Raw genomic sequence first — 18,481 nt, forward strand, 5'->3', positions numbered from 1 at the left:
TGGAAGAATGGAAAAGAGGGAACTTCACTCACAAACTAGTCTTTGAGTTCCAAGCCGTTGAAGAGTTGTGATGTACTATACCAAGGGAGACTGAGCTCTGTGACCAGGAATCCACCTGAGAAGAGGTGAAGAGCTTTCAGGGCTGACCTGACCTCTTTGGACTCCTTTCAAAGTCTGATATTCATTGATGTGGAGCTGAAGGAGGAGGAGAGAGATTAGGTGGCTAGATCAAATTAGAATGTTAGAGTTCTGGATAAATCATTTCTCATGGTCAGCTTGTCTGTTTGCAGAGCTGAGTATCAGCTCCAAAGGTTAAGACAGAAAGAGCAGGAGGAGAAGCAGGAGGAGGACTAGGAGGAACAGCAGTAGGAGGAGCAGCACTAAGAAGAGCAGGAGGAGGAGCAGGAGGAAGAGGATCCAGAGAAACAGCAGGAGGAGGAGGATCAGGAGGAGGAGAGGACTAGGACCAAGAGGAGGGGCAGGAGGAGGAGGAGCAGCAGGAGGATGATCAGGAGGAGGGGCATGAGGAAGAGGAGCAGGAGGAGGAAAACAATCAACTAATTAATGAATGTCGCACAGTATGAAGAAAAAGATGCCAATCCTTTCTCGTCACTTCCAGTCACGCAAGAAGCATATACAGGTCCCAGTGGAAAGTTAGCAGCCTTAAAGTCCCTTAAAAAGTAACCCAGAGAACATTGCGATTATAGTCCACATAACAGAGATGTTACTCATGGCAGATCTATGGAGATTAATAATATGTCACCCAGCTAGCTGTCTGACATCCAAAATTAGTGATCTCCATGTTGACCAAAAGGTCAACCTACAGACCATGCAGGTCTGTAGGACATTTACTTTTCTATGGATATAATACAAAAGGAAAAAGGCTACCTACCAACAGAAGCAGAGGAATGAATAGGGGACATCTCTTCTTCAAGTTTCTCAGGTCATGAGTGTCAAAATAGCAGTGGCCTTCCTAGGCTACAGGGAACAGGTTTATCTCAATAGGGAAAATGGTAGAAGACAGGCTGTGCACACTGGCAGGATAGGCAGGAGGAACTCAAGGATTCTAAGTAGAACCTGTAAATGTTGAGAGGAAGAGAATGAATTTGCATGTCAGACAAAGACAGAAAGTACCCCCACACACACTGGGAATTCATGCTAAAACAGCTAAGTGAATGTCAAGAATTTCTTTGGCACAGATAGAACTTGGATGCGCAGGGAACACACTTCAGTTTCTGGTGACCAAACCAGTCCTGGATGGGCACAGAAGGCCAATGTCTCAAGTAGAAGCTGCCGTTCATGTGTAGGAGAGCAGATTCAGATCATCACAGACATCCCTATCAAAGCGGCCCATCCTTGTGGAACTGTGACTAGCCCGAATCATCTCTGTCAGTGCCCACATCTGCTGCACCTCAGAGGATACTCTGGGATCTGGGAGACCCTCAAGGCGGGGAACAGGCTGCTCATTGGACACCAGGTGGGAAAGCCACTTGGGGAAAGTCAAGGAGGGTCTCTTTGGTCCCTGCTGGTAGATTTGCACTTCCTCCACTGTGAAAGACAGCCATAGTGTTGATGGCTGCCGCCGAATCAGATGCAGCTCCAGTACTCTGGTCATGTCACACAGCATCTGGTGTTTGAACAGTGATGCATACTCCTGGGCTCCTTCCTCACTGTGTGGGTCAGGCATCAAACAGTAGTCCCGCAGACAAGTTACCCACTTGGATGGTGTGTGCAGTGGGGTATGTTGATGAACACGGATGCTCAAGAAAGCTGTGTAGTAATTCTTAAACATGATCTCCTGCAACTCGAAAGGCGCGACGTTGGGAAAGGTGACATCGACGACCAGCATGCCAGGCCGACCTTGGGAGGTTCTCATGTCTCCCACTTGCAGGGCTACGGTGCTTTTCACATGACAGGGCACCAACACACGAGACACGATGCCGGCGCCAGCGACCAAGCACAATCGCCGCTAACAGTCGCCAACTACTAACCTTTACAGGCCTATGATTGGCATTGTTATGTGCAGTTGAGTGCTCTGGAGAGTTAAGAAGCAAGGAGCATCCTTCGGATTTTCCAGCTGATTTGTCACTGGTGGTTGGAAGACAGCAGTTTGAGTGAAGCTTGGGTTGTTGTGGGGAGGGGTCACAGGGTGAGGGATGAATGAGAGAACATGACTTGGAGACAGCAAATGGCCACTGGACGATCGGCTGGGAGAAAGAGTCAGAACGTATCAGGGTTACTGTGATGATGGAATGAGTTGATTAACTGGAAGATGGAGCTGATGAGGGAGGGGTTAACAGAAGGGATAGTCTATGGAGCGGATCCTTGGATATCATTCTCCATTGCATTGAAAACGTGCTGTGATTCATGTGGCATGCTTTCTGTTGCCCTACAGCTGCTCACTAGTCACTGATTTAGAAAATAACAGGACTTGCAGATGATTGGATTTTTGGATGCTTGTATTTCCAAGTCAAGCAATTGGCTCCAAGTCTCCCAGCATGCTTGACTGTTTATTTAAAGGCCCATGCCTGTAATCTCAGCCCTTGGGGTAGAAGAGCTAGGAGGATCTCTTGCATGTTCAGAGCCAGTCTGATAAGCTCTAGGCCAGCTCGGGCAACATAGAAAGACCCTGTAATGACATAAATGCCTGCCTACTACTGGCCTATACATAGGACAGAGAAAGAAGGATTCTCACTGTGTACCAGTGTTCACACACTCTAGGTTGTTAACCAGGCAGGGACATTCTGGTGAGATCTTGACAGTGCTCAGGGAGAGCTCTGCTTGACACCATAGGAACTTCAAAGGAGGTGACTGTAACCTAAAACTGGGGAGCTACAGGTATGGAACTTGGAGAGTAAGAAGGTTGCTTTATCAATAACCTGGTGAGCTGAAAGAAGTGACTCAGATTGGACCAGGCAGGCAATGCTGAGAGCTGTGGTGGACTAGCAGGCGTGGGAGAGGAAAGGTGGTGTGGGCTTCCGAGTAGCACACAAACCCCGTGGCAGCATTCTCCTGTGTGTAGGACATCGCCCTGACTGGCGGTCATGTTCCTCTTTTCCTGGGGGTGCGGTGTGGGTTCACAGTGAGGAGATATGCAGGGGAATGGTGCATGAATATGAGCATGCCGATGACTCCAGCAGGCTCAGGGTCTCTGTGTGGATGGGGATGGCCCCAGCAAAGAGTTGAGTGAGTGGAAAAGGCAGGACTTAAAAAAAAAGTGTTACTATGCTGTATCCAGGAAAGTGGTTTTGGATTTGTTGAGATCTTTGGTTGAATTTTCTGGGACTCAGGGTTGTTCAAGATGAAAGTCTAGAAAACGCAGATTTACAGAAACATATGCACACAGTAATTTGCTCATTAAAGGCAGTTCATGCTGTACTCTTGAAAGAAGAAAAGAGCCATGCTAAAATAGTTTGCGTTAGGTTAAATAAAGAACCCGACTTTCATGCTGACTGACATAGTTAATTCATCCTTCAGCTAGTCAGCACATCGAGCATCTAGTTTGTGGAGATGCTGTGCTGAGCAGCATAGGGAATTCAAGTCAGAGGGGTTTTCCCTTTCCAAGAGCCCACAGTTAAAAGAAAAAGAAAAGAATCCAAGATAGAGAAATGAAATTAATATGTACACAGATGACATTAAAACATGATGGCTCGGGGAAGGACGCACCAGTTGGTTATCCAATACCACATGGTCAGCCCAGAGAGCATGATTGCAAGTAACATCGTACAGATCGAGCAGGTTGTATTTAGGAACACACACGCACACGTAACAGCAGTTAAAGAAAAAGAGGTCATAAATTTGAAAGAGAGCAAGGGAGTGGGTATATATGAGAGGTTTGGAGGAAGAAAAGTGGGAAGCAATGTAATCATAATCTCAAGAAGTAAAAAAAAACTCAAGAAGTGTGTGTATGTATACACTATATATATATGTGTGTGTGTGTGTGTGTGTATATCTTGATTAAACTCGTGATGGAGCTTGACTGTGGCACCTCGGTGCTGAGAGCAGGGCCTCCGTGAGTGGGGCTGACTGACTCCTAGAGGGTGCTGCTTAGAGCAGGGATCCCTGCTACTGGTGAGGCGAGGCTGGGGAGAAAAGTCTACCAACCCGAGGAAGCTTGCTTTCTCCATTAACTGAAGGCAGTCCCCTGGAGGAGCCCGGGGTTTCTGCACTCTCAGATACCCCCTGTCAGTTACCTAATGGAGATCACCAACTGCCCAGGCAGTTGTTGGCTGCAGGCTGCTTCTGGGGAAGTCACTCTTCACTTCTTCCTCCCAGGTAGGGCAAACGCTCTTAGGCCATTGCTGTGAACTGTGTGGTGATTGGTCAGGACTCTAGTCATGGCGCACTGGGCTCCTCCCCCAAACAGCTGAGGATTTCAAAGGATACCTTCCTTCCACACACTAACTCCTGGGGTTGCGGGTGGAGTGCTAAGGTTGGTGAGCTCCTTCCTTAGAGAGATGTGAAGCCACTAAACAGTGGACCTTCTGGGCCGTTCTTCATTCTAAAGGGGGCTTTCAGGTTTGTTCTGATTAATGTAGTTTTTAATTCTGAAGATTCTGAGGCTTGTACTTTGTTTTGGTTTAGAAGAAGGAGCATGTAAAGAAGAAACAGGCTTCCTACCTCGTTTTGCTTCTGTGAATGAATAGGACCAGATACGATTGGTCGTGGACTAGGGATGGTAGCGAGCAGACTGACTGGTTCCCAGCCCCAGGCTGTAGTGTTGTCCGGGTCTTGAATTCTGGACTTATTGGCTCCTGCTCTAAGATGGACGCTTTGTGTCAGTGCCCTTTCCTCTCCTTCCTCTCAGCGCCTTAGTTTCACTTCTGACTTCCTCTCTCACCTTTGAGAGAGCTCAGGAAGTTTGGAATCGAGACTTTCCACCTGAGCCCTGCGGCTGAGGTCACCAGCGGACACACTCTCAGGGCTTCCGTCTGTAGAAGTTAGAGTAGCTGGTGTTCACAGTGTAGGGAATCCGTGTCAGGATGCTGTGCCTTTAGATGTTGCTACTTAGGGCAAATGCTTTCTTTCCTAAGATCAAGGGGTCGGCAGAAGGAGACTTCTGCGTTATACTAACAAGGGTTAGACTGTCACCTAGGCCCTTTACCCACACTGCATTTAAACGCCTTTCACACCCTTTATAGTTGATATGTTCATCTCTTCTGCTGCTGGGCAGTCTGAGACCTAGTGAGTCCCTGCAGTTTGGAATTACAGCCTGACGTCTGACGGAGGCTCTTCTGCAACTGTTCCGTGATTACAGCTCTGAGCTGTTAATCTCCTAGTGAGCCAGGCATGGTTCTCATGATTTCAGATGTCCATGTTGACTGAGGAGAAAAGAACAAAACAATCTTGATCAGCTTTTAACAATATAAAGTACATGCACAAGGCTCCAGCTGCTTTTAAAACAGCCCCATGCATAGAGCTTGGCCATCTGTCAGAAACTGACTTCTGTCTCTCGCCTATAAATTAAAATGCAAAAGCAATGCAGAATCTTGGTGAACTTCAGTGCCTCACCATGTAGGTTGGAACAAGGTCTTTTAGAAGGTAATCAGTCAAAACACAGTCTTTTGGGGAGCTCCAAATTCAGTGTGACAGGTTTCCTTATAAGAACAAGAAATCTGAGAGGCCATGAATGTACACAAAGGTCAGGAGACGGTGACGAGGCAGGCAGAGGCCTGCAGAGTTTCATCAACCCTGCCAACATCTTGTTTTTGGGTTCCCAAGACTGGGGAAATAAGTTCTTTGGTTCGTTTGTGTAAGCTACCGTCCTGGCACGTCACCTGTGGTTCCTCAGTCTACAGACCAATCCTGATTCAGTTCAGCCCAGGATACAGCGGCAGTGCTGCTGGTAGCAAGGGAATCTGCCTTCTACCTCTGCTTAGCCGACTGCATTTCCACACACTGGCGTGAGACTGGGCTCTTTTGCAGTTACATATTTTAGGAAAACTTGAATTGTTTTGGTAAATTCAGAAAAAAGAATTTCTGTAATAGTAGGGAATCTTAAGAAGCAGTTTCCAGGGAAATAAATCCTGACTGACGCTGCCACTTGTAATACGATACAGATTAATTGTATGCTCACTGCCTGGAATCGCTATGGAAAGCTTTCTCCTGTCAGGGGGAAGGGATTGCTAAGGGGTTTCACCTCTTTAGACCTTCTCTCCTGTTTAGTTTTGAACATTTTGATTCCAGGAGTCCAGGTAGCTCTGATGTTTGCCATGTTTTCTCTGACCAGATAAGAACTTAGCAGGTCTTGGGGCAGGAGAGATGGCTCAGCAGTTAAGAGCATTGGCTGTTCTTCCAGAGGACCTGGGTTCAATTCCTAGCACCCACATGGCAGCTTACAGTTGCCTGTAACTCTACCTCCAGGGATCTGACTCCCTTGCACGGCATACATGCAGACAAAATACCAGTGCACATAAAGTAAAAATAAATAAATCATAAAATAATAACCATTTTTTTTAAAAAAAAAGAACTTAGCAGGTCTCACCCTGGACATTTCTGTCTGGAGAGCTAAGCCTGTGTTGGATGGTTTCAATATTATGTGCTTCTGATGAATCATCATTGTGTTGTTGGATCAGGTCCAGTCACTGTGAAAAAAACCTTTAAGAAAAGCACTCCCCAAATTTTAGCAGGCTCCTGTTTTAGGTATTTACAGTGTTTATCCCATCTATTTAAAAATGGTCTGAGAGGGCGATGGTGGTGCACGCCTTTAATCCCAGCACTCGGGAGGCAGAGGCAGGCGGATCTCTGTGAGTTCGAGACCAGCCTGGTCTACAGAGCTAGTTCCAGGACAGGCTCCAAAGCCACAGAGAAACCCTGTCTTGAAAAACCAAACAACCAAACAAACAAACAAATGGCCTGAGAGTAGCTTTCACAATTAAACACAACGACAGCAGCGACCTGTCTTTAATCCCTGCACTCAGCAGAGGCCATACGAAGCAGATCTCTGTGAGTTTGGGGTCAGCCTGATCTATATAGAGAGATATATGCCAGCCAGAGTTACGTGACAGAGAGACCCTGTCTCCAAAAAACAACAATCCAAACATAAATATTTCTCTCCCCACCCTCTCTTCTTGGGATTCCCAGGCTTAAACCAGGGCTTTGTGCATGTAAGTCAGGTGCTGTTCCTCCGGTCTGTGTAGACAGACAGAGTAGACAGACAGATTAGCTAATGCTTGCCTTCTACTTAAAGTAAGAAGCCCAGTTCTTGCTGCCTGTTGATAACATTTGTCAGGGATGAATGATCAAGGCCAGGAAGACCAGAATTGCCACAGGAGCTCGATTTAGAGTGGCCTTGAACAAGAACCCGGTGGCTACCGCAGAGAAGAAACATGACAGCCAAGAATTCATATCAGAATCAAAAGATATAATTGCCAGTGTAATCTCTGGGCACTTGTTATTCAATGCAGGATATAAAATACAAACCCAGGGAACCAGGAAGCTATTTCTTGATTGCTGGATAAAAAGAGACCCCATGCAGGCAACCAGCCTGGTGTGAAATACGGCCAAATAAATCAGGACTTTATCCTTCCTTCAGAGCTCATACTGGTTTCATACAGAAAGATTCTAGCAGAAGTTAGTCATGACAAAACAGTGAAGATCCCAGAGGGTCTGGGAGAGTAGCCATTGGGGATGAGCTAATTGCAGAAGCGATTGGAGCTAGATCTTAATTTTCTGGCAATTAGTTGAGAAAAGCAATATCTCGGGTTGTATAATTTTCACTGTCTGATCAGAGTAGTTCGTCTGTCTGTTTACAGATAAAAATATTTTTCTGCCAAGGAGATATTTCCCTTTGGTCTGGCACAGTGAGACATTTTTTAGAATTATAGTTAATAGGGATAACCATCATTTTGCAAAGGTACACCAATAATACTTAAATGGGCTTCTCATTTTGACCTTCTGTATGAACCAAGTACCCAATGCTCTTTCTAACCTCATTGAAATGTCCAATAAATTTGCACTGATGGAAGGAAGCCTTTCATAAACCATTCCAAGTACTTATATTTCATGATGTTTCTTGTGTGTCTGCTAAGAGCCAGACGGTGTTAAGATTGCAAGAGAGGGCTCTTCTCCCCGTGATGCTTACGGGGTGGTGGAGGGAAAAGGTAAGTCCCCAGAAACTTAATGAAAGTTTTCCAAGTACTCTAGTAAAGAATGCAGGATGGTTTTACTCACATAGGAAGGACATGAGTTACATTAAATATGGAGTGGATTCATGGAAATCAATGTTTCAAATTACACCTGAAGCTTATTTTTAGGAGTTGTCCAGGTAGAGATTTGAAAGTGGAGACCTGGAGGTTTGGAGTAAGAGAAAATGGAGGTCAAGGAGATCAGCAAATGTACAGAGACTGCTAATGGCAGCTGTTAGCAGAAACCTAGGACTTTCTGATATCAAAGCCTCGAAAAGTTGAGACATCACCTAAGTTCACGTATAAAGCTATTTCAAAATACTGCAACATATTTCAGAACAATGGAAATATATTCCTATGGTTCTGGAGTTGGAGAAGTCCGAGTGCAAGGCCAAGATTTGATTCTGGTGAAGGACCCCTGCTTCGGGATGTCGCTGCAGCCACTCAGGGTAGGAGGACAAAGTGTGTCCTCACAACTGGGGAAGAGAGGGAGGTTGAGGCAGTTCTCTTAAGCCTGGCTTGTAAGAGCACTAATCCCTCATGGCCTTGCCATTGTCCCAGTGCCCACCTCTTCACAACATCACCTGAAGGCTAACGTCCAGTTTGAGGACGCATGCCAGATACGTTTGAAAAACCCTATAAACGAACCGTAGAGAAAAGAAACAAGATGAAACTTGTCTTTTCATGTCGGCTTGTTTTTATAATCCCCATTTCATGAATAAATCTGCCCCAAACAATGATTTATTAAACTTTCCTCTTGATTCTGTATGGATTTATATAAAGTCACAGCTTGATAATCAGAATAAATGGCTCATTAAGAACCTCGGTGGTTGTTTGATGCCACTGAAGATTGCGTTACTTTCAGAACTATTTTTTTTTCGGTGATTCACAGACCATATTCACCACAGAAAGTCATTTCTCCGCTCTTTTCAAATTAATTATAAATTAGAAGCGCCAATATTAGAATCCTAACAACAGCCTGTTGTGATGTGTTTATTAAAATGTACTTTTCGGAGATGTCACTCCTAATTCCTCTTCCCTGCTGACGTTCTTGTGCTTCAGCGTTCAAATTGTTTTAAAAGAAAACAACTCATAAAGGCTTAATGTTTTTTCAGCAAAAAACTTTCAAGTTTAATTTAATTAAAATTATATTTACCTTTTTGGAAAGAAGTGCCTTTCAAATAAGAGGCTAAAAATTCCTGACACACCCTGCACTACACATTTTCTTTCTTTCTTTCTTTCTTTCTTTCTTTCTTTCTTTCTTTCTGTCTTTTAACCAAGCTCGTCCTCCTCTTTCTCCTCCTCCACCTTCTTTTGGTTTTTAGAGACAGGGTTTGCTGTGTAGTCTCAGCTGTTCTTAGCTGTCCTGGAACTTGCTCTATAGGCCAGGCTGGCCTCAGACTTACAGAGATCCGCCTGCCTCTGCCTTCCAAGGAACTACCACATGATTTGTGACCAGAGGATTCCAGAAGGACAAACTAGATCTCTTACAATTCCTTGAGAGTTCTGTTTTTTTAATCCCTCCCAGTTTTATTGAGATGTAATTAACAAAGCTATACTTTAAAAAAAATACATACAGTGTGTTGTTTTGATATGTGAGGTCGCCATGGTACTCAAGCTAGCAGACATAAGAATTGTTCCGTCATGATTATCTTTTCCTGTTCCTTCTTTCCTCCTTCTCCCATCTCCTCCTCCTCCCTCCTCCTCCTCTTCTTTTCTTCTTGCACTCATTTTTTAGATGTGAAAATGTACAACTATCTCCCTCTTACAAACCCGAGCACACAGCACAGCACCACTATGCTGTTGCCTGTGACCACTCAGCCACCATGCTGTCCATCATATTCCTAGAAACTCTTCATCTTGATTAACTGACCTTCCTTCCTCTCTTCTTCCCCTTTCACCGAGGAGGGATTTTGCAGAGATCTAACAGTATCAGGGGCTCCTGCCTGTTGATGCTGTTTTCCCACCATGCTGATCCAACTTGTGTTAAGAACATGCTCCAGTCTTTAAAGATATTCAGACAGTGGTACAATGGTTTAGGAGGTCTTTGGTTGTTCTTCCTACCCACCTCCCTTCCGCCCATTTTCTATACAGTGTTTGACTATAGGACAAGAATGATACTAAGTTCTAAGGAGCCCACAGTTTAGGATCAGGGAAAGGAGGGGCCTGTTACTGAAGTTTTAGGGTGAGTAACTCAAGGATGACTAGGTTGCTTGGTGCTTTTGGATATGAAGCAGGGAAGCAATTCTTTCTGAGCACCCATGCGTTTTTGCCAGATGAGTCACCAACCTGCAGTGTTTACTAGCTGCAGGAGCGACGAGCTGTTACTCTGTTTCACATCCTTTCTTTGATGGATGTCTCTCCCAGACTCATCTTCAGCAGTGTTTTATGCGCTGCAGAAAGAAGTCCTGATACTTCAGTGGGAATTAGAAAAACACCCAAGCCTCATCAGCTTTGTTCCTGTGACGTCATTAGTGCTGTCTAATGCGGATGTTGAGAGACAACAGCACTCTCCAGAGTTAATAACCTCTCCATTCTTCTGGCTTAGCACTCCTGGATTCTGTGTGTGCTTTTGAGTTAGCTAACCGTGTAATAAGAGCAAACTACAAGAAATGATTAGATATTCCTTGTAATAAAGCCAGTTTGAGGCAAGGTTTGCAGCTCTGTGGATTCAAGGCAGGAAACTGTTTTATACCCAGCACCGTAAACAAAATACTTGTTTGGCACTTCCCCTGTTTTGAATGTATGCCCCTCCCACACGTCCTCAAGTAGAAGATGGCATATCCATACTATGGAAGAAAACATGAGTCTAGCTTGTCTTTTGAGAGTTGCATTTTAATCATAGCATATTCCCTACCTGGTGGTTTTCTAAATTTAAACTGGTCTATATAGTTTCCTTTTTAGTGGCCTTGTTTCTGAGTGAAGGAAGGCTGTCACATGAGCTGTTGGAGCTTGTTGGAGTTGGCCCAGTGTGTCACTTTGAAATCTCTGCTTCGAAGGTGGAGGGGTTTACAAAGGCTTCCAGGATGAGGTAAAGACCCTTCATTAAGATCCATAAATGAGAATACTATTGCTCCCATTTGTGCACTTCCTGTCTCTAAGGATAACTTGCATTTTTTTTGGGGGGGGGGATTGCACTCTTAAAAGCCTCACAGATTTGTTCCCCATGTGAGGTAGTCCCTTCTTGTCCCTGCTGAGAATACCCTGAGCCTGACAGGATTGATTCTTAGACCAGGCCGGCAGGTCCTTGTTTCCTGAACATATATATCTTGTTCCCTTTTCTTGTACTAAAAAGCCACCCACTCCCGGACACTAGTGTACTTTAACCACTTACCGGTGCCTTTTGGAAAATGGTCTCTGAGATTGCTATTGTCCCCAAGAAAATAGCCAAAATTTTGTTCATATGTTCAGCCAGGGTACAAAGAGTACAGGGCCTTTTCCAAGAAGAAGAGAAAGTTTCAGAAAGAATTTTTCTAATACAGGAGAAGCGCACAGCTCTAGTCTAAGTTCCTATTTATAGTCCTTCCCTGCTGTGCTCAGTGTGGTCAAGCAGCGGGCACTTTTGTCAGGCACAAAAGGGCATTTTGAAGTCCTTAAGAACTTTCCGAAAGGTGAAAGCCATCTCAAGTTTCTCCTCCAGTGTGCTCTCCCAGTGTTCTACCGATGAGATAGACTCGGTGCGGTCCATCCTAGAGGACCATTCAGAGGCATGCAGCGAGGGACAGCCGAAAGTAATGTCCACGGAACCAGCTGCACTGCCCTGAAGAAGGAATATTAACGTTCTGTTTAAGATTAAGGCACAGCAGCTGAAATGCTGCTTTAACTTCTTCTGCAGATAGAAGGCTTGCTGCTAAAAATTAATCTGCACCTGATCTGATTGTATTGGGAAGAAAGTGATCAAAGCATAGTGCCGTTTCCTTTGTCTTAAATGACGGAGCTGTATAGAAGCCATTAGTGTGAAGTCCTGTACATTTTGATATTTATTATTTGCTAATTCTCCTCAGCATGTCTAACATGCAGCTAATTCAAAACAAGTTACCCCTTGGTGACTTTCAAACTTCACCTGGGAAGCTGAAAAAACCTAACAGATCACTGCAGTGATTTCCTCCCACGTTATCCGCCAGCCAACAGAAACTTCTCTCCATTTAGGCACTAAAAAGAATTTTCTAGGCTGGTGAGATGGCTCAGCATGGAAAGGCACTCGCCGTGCAAGCCTGGTGACCTGCTTCCTGGTTTCCATCTCTAGAAGCCACATAAAGGTAGAAGGAGAAAAGCAGCTCCATAAAGTAGTCCTGTGACCTTCGTATGCTTGTCATGACAAGCACTGCCCCTTTACCCCTAAATAGTTATGTCTTCCGCTTTTTCTGTGATTCTGACATACTGTTTATTGAATCTTTAGTGTATGACACTAATATTGGAGGTTAAAAAAAATCAGTGTTTTCTCATTGACTTTGAAGAACAAGGAAACCTAACGCTTAATAGAAGGATGTCTGAGATAATAGCTTATGTCAGTCTGGATTTCCAATGAACACCAGGTTCAGAAGGCTGCAGTCAATGTTAGCATTCATAGCATGCAATGTCATTGGTTGAGCAAGACCCGAGTATTTTGTTTTTCTTTAATATTTTTTTCTTATCTATTTCCTTCTACCTTCCTTCTTTTTCCTATCTTATTTGTGAATGTGTTTTATACAATCTTTTATTTGTGTATGCTCTTCTAAAATGTAAATTATAGTTTCATAGGTCTTCCCATAAAGGATGTTCTCTGTAGATATCTGTTCGACCCGGTATTTGAAGATCAGTTTCTGTAACTGTGTCTACCTGCAGCAGTGGATCTGGTGGAGTGAATCCGATATCCAGTCATTCACCCACGGAGAGAAATCTAGATTCCCTTTGGCTCTGTGCATCCATAAGCCTTATTCTAATGTGTTTGTGTGAGTCAATGTAAACAGCCCACAGTTCTGTGTGAGAGCCCCTCTAATGTATCCCCAGCCTTGCTGTAGTATTGTGGGTCTGTCCTCCAGACAGCCTGCTCTTGTCTGTCCCTGAGCAGAGCACCGTGCTCCACAGAGCATTGAAATCCCTACTCTTGTTGAGAACTCTATTGACTATTTTTAGTGGGCAGTACTTTCAGGAACGGAAGATTAAGCCTTCTGAGAAACACCATCTTTAGTATAAATTAGTTCTCACAGGACTGTGTTAATTTGTTTAGGCCGCTGTGGTCCTCATGGGAATGGAGTTGTACTCTTTCAGCAACTATGTTGTCCAGTGTTGCCATCATGTTAGTTTGAATACTTATTCAGTGTTAAGCACTGGATCCGTGTGTATTCAAAGACATGGGTCACACCACCAGTCAAGCGGGCCCTTGTGTACAACAAAGGTCATAAGATTGAAGGAGCGACGTTTACAGCTGACAGTTGGGAAAGTGTGTGGAAATCAGGTGAGTGGAAAAGGAGGAAAGAAAGGATCGGCCACCGCATGTGAGGCAGAGCCGCGACACAGCCTGTGATGACTAAGATGACCGTGAGCTGTACCGGAAAGTATGCTTTCGATTGGTACCAAGTATTGTGCTCTATTTCCTGATTCTGTCATTTGGATAAACTGTGGGACCAGTCTGAGTCTCAGTTCATTGAACTGTTAGCTGAGATTGGGGTCTGCCTGGGGAGCACTGTGTGACAGGGACCGTGCTTATACTAAGCACTCAATGGCTCTGTTCCTTTGTCAAAGTACACTGTTAAGCCCTGGCTGGGTCTCAGAGTCATTCTGCAGTTATCTTCCACAGGCTGGGCCTAGTCTTGGCTTTTTGTTGTAAAATAGGCAGCCAGTTCTTTTTGTTTAGATTTGTTATTCATAGAAGTACATAATTGACTATATTGTCATAGTCTATTTAAAAAAATCTTCTTAAAATTTCTAGCTTCAGAGGCAGGCAGATCTCCATGAGTTCAAGGCCAGCCTGGTCTACAAGAGCTAGTTCCAGGACAGGCACCAAAGCCACAGAGGAACACTGTTTCGAAAAACCAAAGCCAACCAACCAACCAAGCAAACAAAAAAATTACCACTTTCACTTATACAATTGTGTAGGCATGACTATGTAAATTTTGACCTGTATTTTCCCCACCACCTAAAACACATAAAGAACCGCTTTGAAGCACCTGTTGTGAAACCTCATTCACACAGGATTGCTGTGGAATGAGTTCTCTACATTACACAGTGTTTCCGAATAACAATATCTAGCCCTTAATTTGTTAAACTTTGAATTTTTTAAAAAAAATTATGTATTTTATTATTTCATGTGCCTGAGAGTTTTCTTTGCTCATTAGTCTTTATACCACATGCGTGCCCATGGAGGTCAGAAAAGGGCATCAGATCCCTTGGGATTGGAGTTACAGGTGGTTGTGAGCTGCAACATGGTGCTGGGAGTCAAACTTGTGTCTTCTGTAACAGCAGCAAGTGCTTTTAACGCGGAGACACCTTTCCAGCCCCCAAATGTTAGAAAAGTCATTATTGATAAAAAAAGAAATCTTCAAAATCTGTCAGTTAGCTTCTGTGCCTTGGATGGACTGGCGCAGCCACGATGTCCCCGTCTGAGGGTGCAGCCGCTGCTGCTCCTGTTTGATCAGCCATGCAGTGAGTTCGTGGCTCCCGTTTTGCTGTCAGCTGCCACGTCTGTCAGTTTGTGTGCCATTTCAGCCAGGTGCTTAATAATCTGTCTTCTGCTGGACGTGTTTTAGAATAAGAACTAACTAAAATTGTTCACATTTTATGTAAGTCAGGAGTTAGCAGCGTTAAAGACTTGATGTCTCTGGTTCGGATGTTAAGCAAGCTCTCTCCCTTTAGAGGCTGGGAAAATGGTTAGCAGACAAGATCTCTTCCAGATGACCGTGGTTCAGCTCCTAGCACCGAACATGGTGCTTCACAATGGGCTGTAACTTCAGTTCCAAGGAATATGACACTCCTGGGGGCACCAGACACACATGTGTGTCAATGCACCCCCCCCACACACACACACATAGGCAGGACACTCACGCTCATAAAATAAAAATAAATAAATCTTTATAAAAAGGGAGATGCTGCACCATTAATGGAGTCTTTGAAGCTTGATTCTTTATGTGTTGTGTTGTGAATGCTGGTATTTTTCCAGGATGGTTCAGAGTTAGAGGAATCTAAGGCTGCCTACATAAAGGGGTTTCTTTTATTCTAGAAATGTGGCTATTGACTTGACAAGCAACTTGTAGCATCACAGAACTTGTACCGGTTCCATCACTTACAGATTGTTCTGGCTTAAATGAGGAAGAGGCTTTGCGAAGGCTCCTTTACTGAAGGCTTGGTTCCCAGGCAAGGGCGTTGTGGGTGGCAGGTAGATCACAAGGGCACCAAATTGCCAAACAGTGCAGGGAAAGGACTGGCTGGAGGAAGTTGTCTTTGAAGAGTTCTTCCTCTCTCCTCTTCTTTCCCCTCACTTCCTCTCCCTTCTTCTCCTCTCCTTTCCTCACTCCTTTTCCCTTCATCTATCTCCTGCCCTCCCCTCCCTCCCCTCCTCTCCTTCCTCCTTTCCCTTCCCCTCATCTTCCCTTCCTCCCCTGCACTCCCCTCCCTCCCCTTCCTCCCCTTCTCTCCTTCCTCCTTTCTCTTCCCCTCTCCCCTTCCTTATTTACTTCTATGTACTTCTCTTCTTCCCCCTCCTTTCTTCTTTCCCCCTCCTTCTGCTTTTTGCCTCTCTCTTTCTTTTTTGCATTTCTCATTCTCTCTCTTGTCTCTGCTTCATTTTCTTCCCCTCTATGCCCTTCCACCTTTTTCTTCCCCCCCCCCCTGCACCCCCAGCCCTCCTCTTTCCATCCTGGTTGCCATGACGCACAGTTTACCTCTCACCCCCTGCTGCCACTATTTCTGCTTTACCATAGACCCACAGCAGTTGAACCAGCCTCCTGTGGACTAAAATTCTTGAGTCAGAATGTGTATCTTTCTTTCTTTAAGCTGTTGATCTCAGGCATTTCGTCAAAGGGACAGAAAAGTTAACTAACACACTCTGACAGTCCTTTTCAATGTCACCTCCCTAAGATATGCCGAGGCCTGGAATCGAGGACTCTGGAGTTCCAGCTTGCAGGAGCTCTCACCTCCTCTTGTTATGTGGAGAGTGTCGCTAGCATGGCCCTTCTGTATGTTAGTTACCAATTATGCACATAGAATTAATAAGCTGTGTGGTGTATGTCTAAATATGTCAGAATATTTAGATAGTAGAGATTAAATAGAAAGAAGACTAGCTGGTGTAAGAACTCTGATGAGGAATCTGAGACTGAGAATTTAAGATGGGAAGGTTGAAATACCTGATCTCATTCCCATAAAGTCTCCTTTCCTGAGTGGTGGAGGTAGGCGGCTTGCAGTACAAGAGGGGACTGTCAGGAGTTGGGGAGATGACTCGGGGAGTAAAGTGACTGTCATACAAGTTTGAGGACCTGAGTTCGATACCCACGTTAAGTGCTGTCCTTTTGTACACATCTGTGATCTTAGTGTTTCCGAGTGGAGAACGATGGAGACGGGTGGATAGCCAGAGTCTGGCCAGCCAGTCCAGCAAGCTGGGAAATGCTGAGCTAAGGAAGAGGCCCTGTCTCAAAAGATAAAGCAGGAAGCAAGAGAAGATACCCGATCCTGGTACTTGACCACAGACACTCACACAAGTTCATATGTACAAACATGAACACACACACGCACACTCATACACAGAGAAGATACCCGATCCTGGTACCTGACCACAGACACCCACACAAGCTCACATGTACAAACACACACACACACACACACACACACACACACACACACACACTCATACACAGAGAAGATACCCGATGCTGGTACCTGACCACAGACACTCACACAAGCTCACATGTACAAACATGAACACACACACACACTCATACACAGAGAAGAAAGAAGGGACTATCAAAATTACTGATTAATGACTGCAAACTAGAGTTTGCAACTATAAGACTTTAATCTGATTTATATCTCTTGGATTAGCAGCAAAAGGATGTAAATCTCAACTCAGGTAGACCTCCGTGCTGAAACTTGGAATTCCGATAAAAATAACAGCAGTGAAGTGACCTACTGAGCATGTCCAGTGCTCTCTGCAGTGGCCAAGTGCTTTGTATGATGTAAGTCTTTGGTCCTCACAGTATGCAAAGATGAGTTACTATTATTAGTCCTGTTTACAAACAATGGGTCTGAGGCATGGAGGAACTGAGGCCTCACAGTGAAGCTTATGTGTCTCGCAGCCTTGAAATTTAATTACCTCGGAGCTCCAGTGCTCTCTCGGCTCTCCGAAAAGGCAGTTCCGTCTAGCTTCGAGTACACAGGATAGCAGGATGCCTGGAGCGAAGGGAAGCATTGATGGAAGGCTGAAAGGTCCAGCTTTCCTTTATAAAATGCTTCTTAGAGTAAGAAGAGTCATATTTAGAGTGGAAAGTGTGGCTTGTCTGTGTGACCCCAGCAATCAGGAGGCAGAGGCACGAATTCACATTCCAGGTCTGCCTAGACTACACAGTGAGACCCTGCTCTACCCCATCTCAAACAAAAGAAGACTCCATACAAGATGGAGTGAGTTCTCTGCCCTTAAATTCCTATATGCCTTTCACACCACTGGGCTCAATAAAATTTCTTACCAAGACTCTGGACAAAGCCCTTGTTTTCTTTCCTCACTGACATCTCTCTTACCAAGAGGCAGGCTTCTTCAACAGAGGCACCCTTTGTCACAAGGGAAAGTTCTGCAGAGTAACTCATTAGCCTTTGAGATAGGGTGGGGAACCAAGTGGGAAGAGCGTGCACAGAGTAGCATATGAAGTGAAAGTCTGCTAGCTGGCCTCTGTCTCAAGCATTGCTGAGCAGCTGCTGCTTTTCTAGTTTAGGAGTCGTTCTCCAGGGTTACCCCACCCACCCACAATACAAACCCCCATGCACGCCAATACTCCTAAACTCTCATACGCTGGCCTTTGCTGCTGGAAGCATTCCTTAGTTATAGGTTGGTCTGTATTTGCATGGGAAAGCTGACACGTGACCTTCAGTTGGCTTTCCCCTTGATGGGTTGCAAATGTGGTCCTACTGTGCCCATGGGACTCACTTTGTGGAGGATAAAGCCTCCTGTGCTCTGTTTCCATTCAAGGAACTTTCTTAACCTCATTCGTGTTCGCCAGAGAACCTTATTCTTAAACCGGTGTCAAGTTAGCATGTCCTTTAGCTTTTTGTAACTAGAATGAGAAAAATCCTGCTTTCCAGTTAACCACTCTTTTGTTTTGACGTTGAACAGCAGGTGTTTGTTGAAATTCATGGTTGTGTAAACTCAAAAGTATAAATGAAAAGGAGTAGAA

At 44.7% G+C, this 18,481-nt stretch overlaps 2 protein-coding genes across 2 annotated transcripts in view; one reads left to right on the forward strand and one right to left on the reverse strand.

The window, feature by feature from the left end:
- The window catches only part of Adam23 (ADAM metallopeptidase domain 23), a 159,133-nt gene that overhangs the window by 35,912 nt on the left and 104,740 nt on the right, over window positions 1–18,481 (forward strand). The window lies entirely within an intron of this gene.
- Window positions 1,298–18,481, reverse strand: part of LOC121433494 (nicolin-1-like) — a 28,287-nt gene continuing 11,103 nt past the window's right edge. The window contains exons 2-4 of the mRNA XM_041631944.1: window positions 17,410–17,548; window positions 11,788–11,908; window positions 1,298–1,969 (exon numbers count right to left, since the gene is read on the reverse strand). Of these exons, the coding sequence (XP_041487878.1) occupies window positions 1,298–1,969; window positions 11,788–11,908; window positions 17,410–17,548 (932 nt within the window). The remainder of the gene's footprint in view (window positions 1,970–11,787; window positions 11,909–17,409; window positions 17,549–18,481) is intronic.

This window comes from Microtus oregoni, unplaced genomic scaffold (genome assembly GCF_018167655.1).
Source record: "Microtus oregoni isolate MIOR12 unplaced genomic scaffold, Mior012 000038F_ref0000394, whole genome shotgun sequence".
Classification (NCBI taxonomy): domain Eukaryota; kingdom Metazoa; phylum Chordata; class Mammalia; order Rodentia; family Cricetidae; genus Microtus; species Microtus oregoni.